Source organism: Lytechinus variegatus, chromosome 17, assembly GCF_018143015.1.
Source record: "Lytechinus variegatus isolate NC3 chromosome 17, Lvar_3.0, whole genome shotgun sequence".
NCBI classification, from domain to species: Eukaryota; Metazoa; Echinodermata; class Echinoidea; order Temnopleuroida; family Toxopneustidae; genus Lytechinus; species Lytechinus variegatus.
The window spans coordinates 28292129-28306806 of NC_054756.1; the positions used below are offsets into that span (position 1 = coordinate 28292129).

At 34.7% G+C, this 14678-nt stretch overlaps 1 protein-coding gene across 6 annotated transcripts in view; it reads right to left on the reverse strand.

Moving 5' to 3' along the window:
- Positions 1–10504: 10504 nt before the first annotated feature.
- The window catches only part of LOC121430781 (probable 3',5'-cyclic phosphodiesterase pde-5), a 112668-nt gene continuing 108494 nt past the window's right edge, over positions 10505–14678 (reverse strand). For 5 of the 6 annotated variants that reach the window (XM_041628179.1, XM_041628177.1, XM_041628178.1 and 2 more), the window contains 3 exons: positions 14162–14242; positions 13232–13320; positions 10505–12127 (listed from right to left, as the gene is read on the reverse strand). In XM_041628179.1, the coding sequence (XP_041484113.1) occupies positions 11923–12127; positions 13232–13320; positions 14162–14242 (375 nt within the window). In that variant the 3' untranslated portion in view covers positions 10505–11922. Of the gene's footprint in view, positions 12128–13231; positions 13321–14161; positions 14243–14678 lie in introns of those variants that run through there. The other variant, XR_005972066.1, reaches the window with a different exon arrangement.

Consider the following 14678-nt stretch of genomic DNA (forward strand, 5'->3'; position numbering starts at 1 on the left):
GGAATTCTTCAGGTGAAAGATGCATGTCCTTTTGATAAATCTGTTATCAACCTTCTGAACATGTTGAAGAAGAAAGTGCCCTCCAAACAAGGGAAGTAACTGAAGTCCGGCTGAAGTCATGGAACAGCTGTTTTTAAGTTACAGAGCATGTCCTTTAGGTTAAAATTGTTACAAGTTTAAAGATTGTAAGTACATGTATGTACAGTTGTATTGATAAATTGTGATTTTTTTTGAAAGAGATTTGAAAAAGAAAGTTTAAAGTCACATTCAGAGGACAGTAGATGGAGATGGCTCACACACTTGATGAAGCATATTCTTTGGAAGCGCAAAAGTGCCACTGAGATGTTGAGAAGTCGACATCATGGTAGCAAAAGATCAAATGACGAGATCCTGGATCTCATCATGTCCACATCTTTCAGAAGAGATGATCAGCAGACAAGATCCCGAATCTCATGTCGACATCTTTTAGAAGAGATGATCAGATGACATGATCATGAATCGAAGATCTTGTCATCTGATCATCTCTTCTAAAGGATGTCGACATGACGAGATCCGGGATCTTGTCATCTGATCATCTCTCCTACAAGATGTCGACATGACGAGATCCGGGACCTTGTTATCTGATCATCTCTTCTACAAGATGTTGACATGACGAGATCTTCTATCTCGTCATGTCTACATCCAGTGGAAGAGATGATTAGGTGTCATGATCTCGTAACTCGTCATATCTACATCTTGTAGGAGAGATGATCAGATGACAAGATCCCGGATCTCGTCATGTCGACATCCTTTAGATGTCGACATGTCAACATGATGAGAACCTGGATCTTGTCATCTGATCATCTCTTCTAAAAGATGTCAACATGATGAGATCAGGGATCTCGTCATCTGATCTTTTGCTATCATGATGTCGACTTCCCAAGATAATTATCACAACATCTCGGTGCCACTTTTAAGCTTCCATAATATTCACACTTCATCTACTCACAGGAAAATCTGAATATCTCAAGAGCTCCATTCCTGAGAAAACATAGTGCAAGGTCTTGTATCTTCTTTAGAATATGTGGGAACTTCTGTACACATAATCAATGTTGACTCTCAAATCTCCTGTACAGAGAATCCTTGTACAATTGCCGAGGTTGGCCTGATGGACGATGCCAAAGTGTAGCTTGCGAGCTTTTGAATATATTGCTCATTTGTGAGGTAGCCTCACCAACTGCATAAGGATTCTCTCATATCAACCTGTATCGGTTCAAGAAATGCCTTGTTTATGTTATTGCAACAGCTGAATGCAAAATTGTTTTTGAAAATATGCTTGTAAAAAAAGAAAAGAAAAAATAGTATTGTGAACAAGTCAAACAAAAGGACAATATTTTAAAACTTGATTGGACATTAGTTTTGGTCTCGACGTAAATTTGTTTTCTACATACCTGCCAACTATTCAGATTTTTGAGCTTTCAAACTAAAAATTCTGGATAGTTCAGATTTTTGAAATTCTTCATGATGGTTAATTCAATCTTAAAGTTCAAAGATTTTATATATAAATTAATTGGAAAAAATCACCCATCTTTTCAATTTGGTGATTTTATACTATCAATGTTGGCAGTTTTGGACTGGCATTGTGTATAGCTAAAATGTTTTGCTCTCTGAATGTGAAATGGGAAGTGGCAAGTGGGCTCTCAATTTCTTGAGTAAATCATGGAAAAAAGTGAGAACCCTCTTTCAAGGAAGGAAGAACAAAAACAGTAAATACAGTTCCAAAAAGACTGAAACACTAAAGAGGAATTTTCATTCTTTAATGGCTTTGGATCAGGGAAATTAGCGAAAATACTCTACCCAGAGGTCTGTACTACACCCGGTAGAAGAAGAAATTTCTTTTTTTTTAAGTTGTCCAACATTTTATTGTTCTTTTGGAATGATTTTCAACTCTTAATGGAAAGTATTTTGATTCGTCAGGTTTGTAATAAATCATCAAATTTGTTATTTTTGTTTGACAAAAATCAAATGGTTTTGTCAAGCAAAAACAACAAATTTGATATTTTGATATTATTGAATTTGATGCAATTGTTGCATGGTACTGGTAACTGCATTTGATGTCAGGAAGTTAATGCCAGGGGCATATGCAGGATTTTTTTTTTGGGGGGGTGGAGAAGTTTTGGAAAGTGGACTTTTGCTAAATTTTCCTGAAATATACATTTATTTTTAATCATCGACCAAAAAAGCTAAGGGGGCGGCAATTTGACAACCCAATTTTCTTTTTCAAACGTAAAAAAGGGCGATTTATTAAACGCAGATGCACAAAAGTAGACCTTTCGCATTTTGCGAACGCAAACCCGCACCCCCTGCAATGCATATGCCCCAGGTTAATGCAGAGTATTTTGACATTGTTAGTGAGTTTAATGTAGGCCCTAATTGTTCTAACTGAATTTGTTGCAATTGTTATACAGTAGTGGTAACTGAAAAGAATTTGTTGTCAGGACGAAGATTGCTTGTTGCTCTTAAGAATATATCAAGGAGTTTATCTCCTTTGCTTTATTGCTTGGTTTATCTCCTTTGCAGCCTGCTTGAAAATCATACTGTGACGGCAGAAATCTCAATCAGGCTGCTAAGGAGAAAAGCCAAAACTTCTCTATATCCCTAATGCAGAGTATATTGACATTGTAGTGAATTTGATGTAGGCTAGGTTTGTAACCGAATTTGTTGCAATGGTTATAACGAATTTTTTGTCAGGATGAAGATTGTTGCTCTTATAGGAGTTATAGCTAATCTCCTTCGCAGTCTGCTTGACACTCATACTGTGATAGCAGAATTATCAGTCAGACTGCAAAGGAGATTAACATCCTTAATGCAGAGTATTTTGACTTTGCAGTGAATTTTAGTAAATATTTTATAAAATGTTACTTGCTGGCAAGTGTTGACTGGATTTGATGTATTTTGAATTTGTCTCCTCAGGAATTTCGAGGTTCTATTAAAACTTACAAAAATATTAACTATATCTGTATTTGTTTGTTTATCACAGGTGTGCTTTCTGACTGTTCCATGACAAATAAACGTCAAATGCATTACAAATTGATGAATGTAAAAAACAAATTAAAAAATGAGAATGAGGAATTAAAATGTTGCAATGACAAACTTTGAAAAAGGTTTGTCAAATTAGACCACTTTTCATGACAAATTAAAATTCGTCATGTTATGGTGCATGACAAATCTATAATGACAAATCTTTGGCATGACAAATTTATTAATTTGTTAAATTAAACCACAGTAATGACGAATTTATATTTGTCAATTGACAAAGTTATCTTTTCAGTGTACGCCTATAATATCTTGAGTGGCAAATCTATAGCCCTGACGCACGTTATGAATATTGGAGCAGTATCTTACCCATTCCTGACAATATTTCATGGGAGAAAATACATTGCAATAACTTCAAATGTTCGATAGACACTATAAAATTCGTTTTTTTTATTTCAAAGTTTTTCACAAATGCATTGCTTTTAATGATTTTCTTTTCAAGATTAAAAGGAAAGATTCCCCTTTCTGTGAATTTTTCAACAAATTCCCTGAAACATCGGTTCATATATTTTGTGTTTGTGAAAAGGTTTCACCCCTGTGGCAGGATTTGTTGACTATTTTAATACAGAAGTTTGATTCCAATTTTACTTTATCTAATTTCAGTAAAATGTTTGGCGATCCGGATGACAAGTTCATTTCCTACTTATTTTTATTGTTGAAGTACTTCATTTTCATTTGTAAATTCAGCAAAGTTGATCCAAACTTTGGAGCCTTTAGATCTTTTGTTAAAAAGCAAAGGGAAATTGAATATTGTGTGGCCAAAAAATACATAAACTCACGGCTCATTTTAAGAAATGGAAGTTTGAATTATAATTTTTGTCATCTTTACATGTATCATTATATGTATCATGTTTACCCTGTATATATGCATACAAATACTTGCCATCAAAGTTGTATAAAATATCACGTCTGTGCCATTGCATAAATCTTTCCGCTCTTTTTTTCTTTATTATATTTTATTATTTATTCTTTTTATTATTATATATGTTTTTTCCTAATGATGTTATGATCACTTGTAAATATTTTAATTATGTTTGATTTGTTATTTTTGTTTATTTTTGGTCAGTGTTGACCCAGTAAAACATATAAATACCAAAAAACCTCAGTGACATGGAAATGGGATGGTCGATGATGTCCTTCGCAGGCTCACTGTTCCTTTTTTTATTTTATCATTTGAATTAAACAATATTTCCTTTTTTTTAAGATTTGACAATGAGGACCAACTTGACTGATCCATATCGTATTAAACAATGCTAATTTCACATGTTCAGGGAAGAAATTTAATTATTGCCCTTTCATTTGACAATGAAGAGAAAATTAGAAAATTTCATATTTTATATAATAGAATACGAAAGAAATAGTGAGTGGATGATGTCATCAGTGCATACCGACCAGGATGTCCATATAACTATTTTGTGAAAATAAACGAATCTTTAACATATCATAACTTTCTTATTTTACATCCGATTTTGGTGAAATTGTCAGTGTCATGCTTGTTGGATTTTCTCTTTGTATTCAAATAAACTTTTTGTGAAGGTGGACTTGTCCTTTAAATGTTGTGTCCAGGAATTTAGTTTCCTTACGAGTCGCCTACCGCTTTCATTCATTTTAATGATATTCCAAAATAAACGATGAAAATATTAATGTGCATACATGAAACAACTCTACCTTCCCTTTCTCCCACTATCAGGCAGGGGGCGGATCCAGCTTTCACCAATGGGAGGGGGGGTGAATATTTTCATCCATATTTTACCCGATCGGCTGCTCATAACTGATTTTTGTTGGTTTACTAACACTTATATTTGAAGGGGTAGTCTTATTCTTATAAACAATATAATTCTAATTTCATAAGCCCTAATTAATTCGAGCGTGAGCTATTTTTTTTCAATTTCATGCATTTTGTCCTGACCATTGAACACTGAGCAATATTTGTGATCATGATTAAAATGCGTAGGTCTATGATACTGTAAAATACTGGAATGATTGAAAGGGACCTATTAACATGGTTAAGGACTGGCTGCAGTTAAATATCAGGGGCCGCGGAACGGTTTTCAAAGTGGGGGGCTGACCATGCTAAAAATCACAATCATTATGGTCATTTTTACATTTTTGTACACGGTCAAAATTTAAGCAGTTTGTAAGAATGCATACAGAAGTATACATATATCTCACTAGTCAAACAGCGAGCGCGCAGCGCTGGCTAAGTTTTGACCGTTAGACAAATAACAATCAGACCTGAAAGGGATATTTTAAGAACTCTATGGAATACACAAAGAGAATAGGCAATTTACAGATCAAAATAACGCGATCGCGCAGCGAGAGCTGATTTTTTTTCAAACCGTAAAGGAGACATTCTACAGAGCTTTTTGAAAAAAAAATCAATTTGTAAATGAAAGGAGATCATGAAAGCTCGATGTCCGAGCTGAAATATGTTTTGTACATTGACTTCAAAACTGGATATTTTAAGCTCTACTTCAGCTTATTGAGCATGATATGTACATCAAATGCGCAATGCTAGCACGAAGTGCAATTAAAAAAAATATACAGTGAAAGATTTTATTTTCCAAGTATTCCCCTGACTTAACTCACTCGTCTTCCTCTTATATTATCCTAGTATACTTTTTCTCCTCTCTTTCCCTTTTTTCGTTTTTGTTTGGCATGACGTTGTTTAACCTTTGAATACAAAATAATCTTAACACAATGAAAGAACAGCAACTCACAGTCTATGTTAGTCTATGTCATTTATTTTCAAATCAAAACAAGATAATCCGTATTGCATCTTCGAAACAAAATAAAATCTATTTGACATCTCTATTGCTCAGGCAAATCGTTTTTTTTACAAGCACATAATTTATTTCATTCCTGGCTTACATTGCAATACTCATATGTTCACATTGTAAAATAAGACAGGATAAAGAATTAATAAAGAAGTTAGCAAAGCAAATAATGTCTTGACCTGAAACATAATACAGAATGATATGTCCTGTTGTTCTAACTTTCAAGATAATTTCATTAACTTCTTTATTTTTCCTTACATTAAAATCTTTGATTTGCTTATAATGTATTTTCCCTTGAATAGATGCTCCGGGCTAGAGATATTTATATTCCAATAAATATAGTAAAATTCACTGAGCAAAATGCTGAATATCTGACCGAAATCGGATAACAAATAACAAAGTTATTGAATTCAAAAGATTTACATTATTCTGGTGAAACACTAGGCATGTATTCATGAATATTTTGTTTATTCAATTTTTTTCTACCAAGAACTAAAACAATTGGATTGATTATTGTGATAAGAGCATTAGTTATTTCTTGCTGCAAGTTATTTCATCATAATGGAGACACTTCATTTACACATTTTTGACAAAAATAAATTAATGATTTCATGAAATAACATAAGGAAAAAGGAAAGCAGGGATATGACATCATCAGCCTACCTAATGAACATTCATGAAGACATGCCTCGAACTGTTTCGCCAGAATAACGCAAATCTTTGAAATTAAATAACTTTATTATATGTTATCCGATTTTGATAAAATTTTCAGCATTTTGCTCTGTGAATTCTACTCTATTTAGATATAAATATATTCAACCAAGAGAAATCCTTTAAGTGATTGACCAAAAACGGTTAGTTCATTTAACTTTCAATCATACACAGCAAAAACTGTGGTGTTAACCGGTCTACATAGAGGACCACACCAGTTATTTTACACCGATGTTAAATTGGTGGTGTCAGTTTTACACCTATAGGTGTTATTACAACACCTTTTGTTGTTACATTTACACTCTTTGGTGTTACGTTTAATCTCTAAGGTGTAATTTTAACACCTCAGGGTGTGGTCCTCTATTAACACCAATTGGTGTCAGTTTTAACACCGCAGTTTTTACAGTGTATTATTTTCAATTTGTGACATAACCAAGAATGGACCACCAGATAAGGTTCCCTGTATATAGTCAAAAATTCTTTGATGGATTTTCATAACACGTCAAGTTTACCAATATTTTTCTATATTTTTCGGCTTTTAATAAGGCAGACTCCTCATATGTGTAAACATCCCCTTTAAAGTATATAATCTACACTGAACCCCTAAAACTGTATTTTCATAGTATAAATATTGCAAGCTAGCTTATGATTTTAATGCCCCATTCAATCCTGATGTTATAAGTGTGAATGAAAAACAGAAGAAAATGAATTAAAAAGGCTATTATAGACCAACTGATGTATCATAATATATACATGTATGTCATGTATCACAATTTTATATCAACCTTGAATTTGAAGATAAAGTTGGCACTCCTTAAATATGTCTATACTATTAAAATAAACTGATTATTTACATATAAGATCTTTTGCATTTTTGCTAAAAAGCTCCATGGCCAATTTTGTCTAAAAATAACATAGGCAGGCCCATATTGGCTATTTAAAATATGCCAAGACTGCAACATTCAAATATAAATATCAATGTTTTCATAAAAACATAGCTATATACATATAAAACAAGCGTAATGTAATGATACTCTGTATCTACAGTAAAGTCTATCAAAACTCTATTACAAATTGGGTTAACATGTACAATATGAACAGCCTTTACATACATATTATCATTCTGAATGATGCTTTTCAACAAATATGGAACATGAAAGATAAGAGGTCGCATTGTAAGCTAGACGCAGATTTCCAGCATGTGGTTTAAGGTAAACCATATGGGGAGTCCTAGATGGACTAAGAAAAAATGGAAAGAGGTAGAAGTAAAAAGGAGAGGCAGAAAAGTGGAAGGGTGGATGGTGGAGTATTCTTTTTCTGAGATGAGTGAAGTCATTAACTGCAAACCAGAAAAGGAGGGTGGCTTGAGCAGTCCTCAGAAAGTCAGGCAGACGACCTGCCTGAAGCGTCGAGTCTTCTCTCTCGCTCTAAAACCCCACTCGCCAACTCAAGCCAGCCTTCTCTCATCTCCAACACTACTCAAGCCTCTACAGGGTTCCCACAGAAATTTGAACACAGAATTCCATAACTAAATTGCTGCTTCCTTAATTTCTTCCAGTTTCCGAAATCAGACACGTTATGATGGGCCCCATCCTCCATATCCCCTCATGAACACCAATTATAATAGCAGAGTATGATCACAGAGTATGAGAGTTGCGAGACACAACACACTGGAAAGCTACCATAGCTAAAGAGGTAAATGAAATTCCCTGACTTTTCTGTGATCATCCCCTTTCCATGACTTTTCACAAATTTTCCGAATTCCCTGACTTTTCCCTGATCTTCCATGATCACAAAATTTTCCAGGATTTCCGACGACTGTGGCAACCCTGCTCTAACATTGTCTGGTTTACAGTAAAGACTACACTCATCTAAGACAGGAATACTCTACCTTACACTATCTATCCTCTCCTTTTACACTGCTACCCCTATCCACTTTCCTTTTCTTTGTCGATCTCGTACTCGCCACAAGGCGTTCTGTAGATCTCTTTTAGTATTTACCCCTAATCGTGCAAATCTCCTAACATCAGAAGTAGTTTTGTTATAATAATAATAACAATAGCCAATTTGTATATAGCGCTTTTGCCACAATGGCTCCAAGCACTTTACAGCATATTATTACCCCGGTCATTGGATTCATTTCAATCCCGCACGAAAAGTGCACAATTTATATTTATACTGTTCCATAAAATATAACCTATTCTTACACCATGATGCCTCATTTAAGGATGGCAATACTGAAATGTATCGTCCATTCTAGGGTGGAAAATATTAGTCCAAACAGACATCAGGGGGGTGTTTCACAAATATTTAAGTATGACCTAAGTCACACTTAAATGCCAACATGTACATGATCTGCAACGCGCGATCTTATTGATAGATGTGCAATAGTGCGCGTCCTCATGATACGATCTGACCAATGCGGTCAAGCCTTTCATGCCGTGCGCAACTTGGAATTTAAGTGTGACGCTGAGTCATACTTAAATCTTTGTGAAACACCCACCAGGACAACAAAAAATGAACATTTACAAAACTGAATTAGTGATTCTTTGTCAAAAATGACTCTAACTTTCAAAGATTTGAAATGAATCAAAGCCAGCTGTGAATCGTGACCCAGCCGAATAACACACGATTCAGACTTAAACCTTGCAGATTTTAATTAAATCTTTTGAGATTTAAAAGTTAGTACCTAAGGAGTGAAAAAAACATCCAATGTTCGGTTGGTCATTAATCACAGCTAATGTAGATTTTTTTTTTAAATCCTTGAAATTTATGCACATACTGAATCAATCACTTCGCTTTGCGTCTAGGGACTTATTTTGATATACATAGAATAGTTTGTACATTATCATCATCATTATAATAATATTATCGTTGTTATAGTCATTATAATATTATTATTTGGAAAATAATGGTTTGGTATCTAATCACAAAACACAGTGGAAATTACTGACAGAATGTGATTCTTGCATAATGGTTTGCTATTCAGCTTAAAAATTCTAATCAATTATTTGATTTTCACTCTTTTAGAGGAAAGGAGGGGAGGGGGAGTGAAAGTAAACATGAAGTTAATTAATTCAAGGTATTCTTGTGAAATCATTTTAGCTTTACAAGCAATTAGGTTTGAATATACTCGGGCTAAAAACATATGCAAAATAAACAATGTAGATTTCGACGTCAAGAAATTTATGCAGCAACACATTTGGCACAGATTCGATTAAAAAAGAAAAGGTAATATATGTACAATTAGGAAAGGAGAAAGAGGTCTAGACTATGTACAATTGAAATATAAACATACTGCCAATGCGTCTTCACAGAGTAACTTCAATATTTTTGTAGAAAATTAAACAAAGCATGATACTCCTTTATGAATTGAATTATGTATATCTGGACAATTCCAGTAGTTAATATATATACATATATCTATTTTTTAAATTTATTTTATTACATTATTATCATTTTTTTTTGAGGGGGGGGGAGTCAACAGAAATCCAGACATGTTTTTTTAGGAAAACTTATACTCATGTCAATCTTGCAATGCTCATGTTTTAGTCTTAAATTGAAGAGAAGATTGAAAAGCATGTCTGATGATATGCTCTGTTGTTGTCATTTCAGAAAGTACATTAAGCTATAGGACAGAAAAAATACTTTATATTACATATGAATAATCATATGCACTGGTACCATACTTGCGATTTCTATTATTTATATTGCTATCATGATATGAGTACAATTCTATACACAATTATTGTTTTGACAAATGAATGCACCTGAAAATCATCAAAACATACCAAAATATAACAAAGAATATTTGAAAAGTTATAATACTAGTATTATGGCAGAGGCGGCGGAACATCAGGCTCAATACTATGAAAGTGGAGGGGCACCCTCGTTTGGCAGACAAAAGGTGCCCCTCCACTGTGATTGTCCGAGCCTGATGTTCCGCCGCCTCTGTATTATGGTATCCCTTCTGAGCTTTGCCATGGTCCATAAATATATTTTTTTTGTATGGTAAATAATGAATGAGTGTTTTTTTTTTCTAGAATCATGTATGAAATATATAAATTTCAGATTTGTTGAATGGATATAATCCATTTTGAATGTCTGATGAAATCACAATCTACAGAACTAGTACATGAGGCTTTAATGGGCGGCTCGGAAGGGACATCACAAACAATATTGAATTAAATAATGTTTGAACCTTTTAAACTTTTTAAACCTGAATTCAATGTTCAATGAAATATTCTCGTGTTGTCTTCTTTTAGTAGAATCAACATATAAGTATGGTGGATTCCCCCTTTAAATGCTAGAAATCAACAATAATTTATTTGAACAATTTTTGATGTACTTAAATAATTAGGTGTACTAAGCCAACATCATGTAAAAGCATACTTTACACATTGCCATTTTGAAAAAAAAAATGGCATGCTTTTAAAATTCTACTCTGGAATGAAAAGCTATACCAGTTGATATTATTCATCTATTAAAAAAACCTGCAAAGGAAAAGTATATTTTATACTTTATGCCCATATAAATATATATACAATTGGTGATATCAACATTATAGCAAAGACATGATTATCTTTGAATAGAAGTTCCGTGTTGAATGTTTTCATGGGGTGTGTGACACCATTTGGATATTAATTACCCAGAGTAGAACAAGATTTATGACCAGCAGACGTCATGTAATGCCAATGGAAATTACCTCAAGGTAAAGTCATTATCTGAATTTTCCTTGCCCTGACAGTTGCCTGAGGCCATGCAGGTTTTGCCGAAGAATTTCTTGATGGTACACCGAGTTTGCTTCCCCCCAAAGATGTCTCTGCTACAGGTATTTGCAATGCTTTTCACCAAACCTGGAGTCAGCAAATAATCAACCACCGCCAATTAAAACTGATACCCATCTGACTTTAATAACTGAATTCTAATGGTATGGTCGTATTTAGAACTTTGCAGAAAGATCTGAGTTTAAAGTCAACTCAATGCAGGGGGTGTTTCCAGGACCCTTTCACGAAGTTTGAACCGAGGTGTTCAATCCACCAAATCTATAAGAAGTGATCTATTTGAGGCCATCACCACTACATGTAGAACTCCTTAACAGGGAAGTTATTGCTTGTACAAGATGGTGGAGGTTGCAGCAGGCAATGTCTCTGACCCTTTCACTAAGTTTGGACAGGGGTGTTCCATCCGATGAATGTAGAAGAAGTGACCTATTCGAGGCCATCATCACTATCTAGAACTTCTTTAGGGGTCTTGCTGGTTGTATGAGATGGTGGAGATTTAGCGGAAGGAAATGTATCTGACCCTTTCACGAAGTTTGAACAGAGGTCTTCCATCCGATGAATCTAGAAGAAGTGATCTATTCGAGGCCATCATCACTATCTAAAACTTCTTTAGGGATCTTGCTGGTTGTGCGAGATGGTGGAGGTTTAGCGGGAGGTGCTTTGTCTGGTTTCTTCTCTTCCTTCTTGTTATCGCCATCGTTCTTGCCCTCCAGCTCTTTCTTTTCCTCTTCTTCAGATTTCTGTTTGGCGACGAGCGCAGACCAGTTCTGAAGGTTCTTCCTGAAATTGGAAAAGAGCCAAGTTAAATTCAATTACTCCAACCCCAAAATAATTCCACTGGCTTCCTTTGTCAAGAAAAACCGAATACAAGATCCTGACATTAGTGTTCAAAGCTCTCCATGACGCAACTCCTACTTACATCAAGGATCTTCTTATCATGAAGCAGTGCCATTATTCTTTACGATCTTCCACATCTACCACCCCTGTGATTCCGCGTAGCCGGACCAAGATGATGGAGATCGGGCTTTTAGCCAGGTGGCCCAAGTTATGTGGAAAATACTTCCAAGCACTATCAGGAATATGAACAGGCTCAAGACATTCCAATCAAGTGTCCAAAATTATCCATTCTCACCTTGTAGGAATGTTATATACTTATGTTTAATGATTATGATTGTGACTATGTCCCATGTTTTTTTTCCTACGAAACACCTTGAGTGATGATTCATTATAAATTATTATTGTTATAATTCTTTTAGTTCCCCTACAGAAATTTAAGCGTGCCGCTTGCTAGTAACTAGCATGCGACTAGCAGGGCGCTCGCTTAATAAGCGAGTGCATGCTAGCGAACAGTCCCTGCTCGCTAAAAGATCGCTTAACTATTACTCTGCACGCATATTACATGCTTATTAAGCCAGCCGCATGCTAGTTACTAGCATGCCGCAAGCTTGCGCAAGCTAGTCGCACGCTTGCCGCAAGCTTGAAAATTACTGTGGGGGTATGTCCCATGTATTTTTTTTATTCCATATGTAACACCTTGAGTGATGATTCATTAGAAGTTAAGTCAAGTTCAAATTAATTCTCACATCCATTAAGTTCTGTTCCCTTCAGTTATGTCAAGTTCAATTCAGTTCAATTCAATTCAACTCATTTCAATTAATTTCAGTTTAGTTATTTTCCTCTCTTTTCAGTTCGAATCATAAGTTTGATCCAATTTGATTCAATAATAAAATGAATTCAATTTCTTTCTTTTTCAGTTCAATTCAGCTACGTTCAATTCAATTTCAGATTCTTCCTAAAATTGGAAAACTAAACATTCAATTCAATTCAAATCATTTTAAACAGGTTCATTGGCTATCAACTTGAATTTTGAAAGGAAATACTTACGCCGCTCCGTCATACATAGGCTTAGCAGAAGGAACAAGCTGAGCCAAAAGGTCGTAACACGGCAGACAGATACCAACGATAAATGACACCTAGGTGGGTGAAAATTAGATCATCCATGAATGCCTTGGAATCGTTTTAATAATAGTCACAATAAATAATTAAATTTCCTTATAGTTCTTAATACTAACTTAATCACAAGTCTCTAAGTGCTCTACAGTTAAACACCATAAAAACCCAGTCTATAGCAGAGTAGCTGTTACACACACGGTGTTACAATTCCTGCCAGGTTGCCATTTAAATTTTAAAATTTAACTCGAGCGCAGCACCATACAGATAAATTTCTTGCTGAAAGAAACTGACACCTGGAGTAGGATTATAACTCACAACTCTCTAACAGATGGAAGTCAGTACCACTACACCATGAACCCCGCACATTGAAACGTCATTTGATACATATATATTGGAAAGTAATATTAATACTTTGTTCTGTCATGACATTGGCCATGAATGAAATACTAGTGAAATGTCCTGTTTAGAACCTTCGTGAGTTCATTTTTTAAGGATTTGTATCAAAACCAATGTTCAACTGATCAATTTTGAATCCCTTGAATTCAAACTGCTTAAAATTGAAAACATAATTTTATTTGGCCAAACAAATACAATGAGTGATGTGAAGTTCATTGGCAACCTTTCGGTGTTGGTGTTAGGTCAATTTGTACATGAACATAGCTAGCACCAAACAAACAATACAAATGGTCATGAAAAGTCACTCACTATAGAAGTTGAGCCGGTAATATTGTGATCTGTATCAATTTTTGTAACTCAGAGTAGGTTTTTGAGCTGGAAAAAACAATCCAAATCGTGCTTCAAACAACACCAACACTGGACTCAAAATCACCAAATATAGAAGAGTGTTTTCTGTGATGTTACCTGATTAGCTGGAAGTTCATGAGCTCTGTCTCTGTCCATCATAGGAATAGGGTTCCTACCTGCCGCTTTCTCCTCATCACCCTAAAAACAAAAGGAACAAACAAACAGCACAAAAGGTAAACAAAGGAACAACAAAATTTAAATTGAACAAACATACAACCAACATAGAGAAACATACAAAAACCCCAGAGATACCTGTAAGCGCAAATACAGATAATGAGAAATCCATCTCACACAAAATTTGAACATGAAACTTTACAGATACATAATAAACATAAAAAATGAACTAGTGGAACACCTCTGGCAGTCTCGCCTGCAGTACGCAATTCAATATAGCAGCATTTCTGACTTTTAAAACAATTATGATTAATAATTTTCACATGATGAAATGTTAGGTTTGTTGTCCTCAAATGACCTTTGACCTTGATCATGCGACCTGACACTCATAAGAGATGATCAGCGATACTTGATTACATTTATGCCCAAGCTCGTGAAACATACTTCAAATTAAATCAAA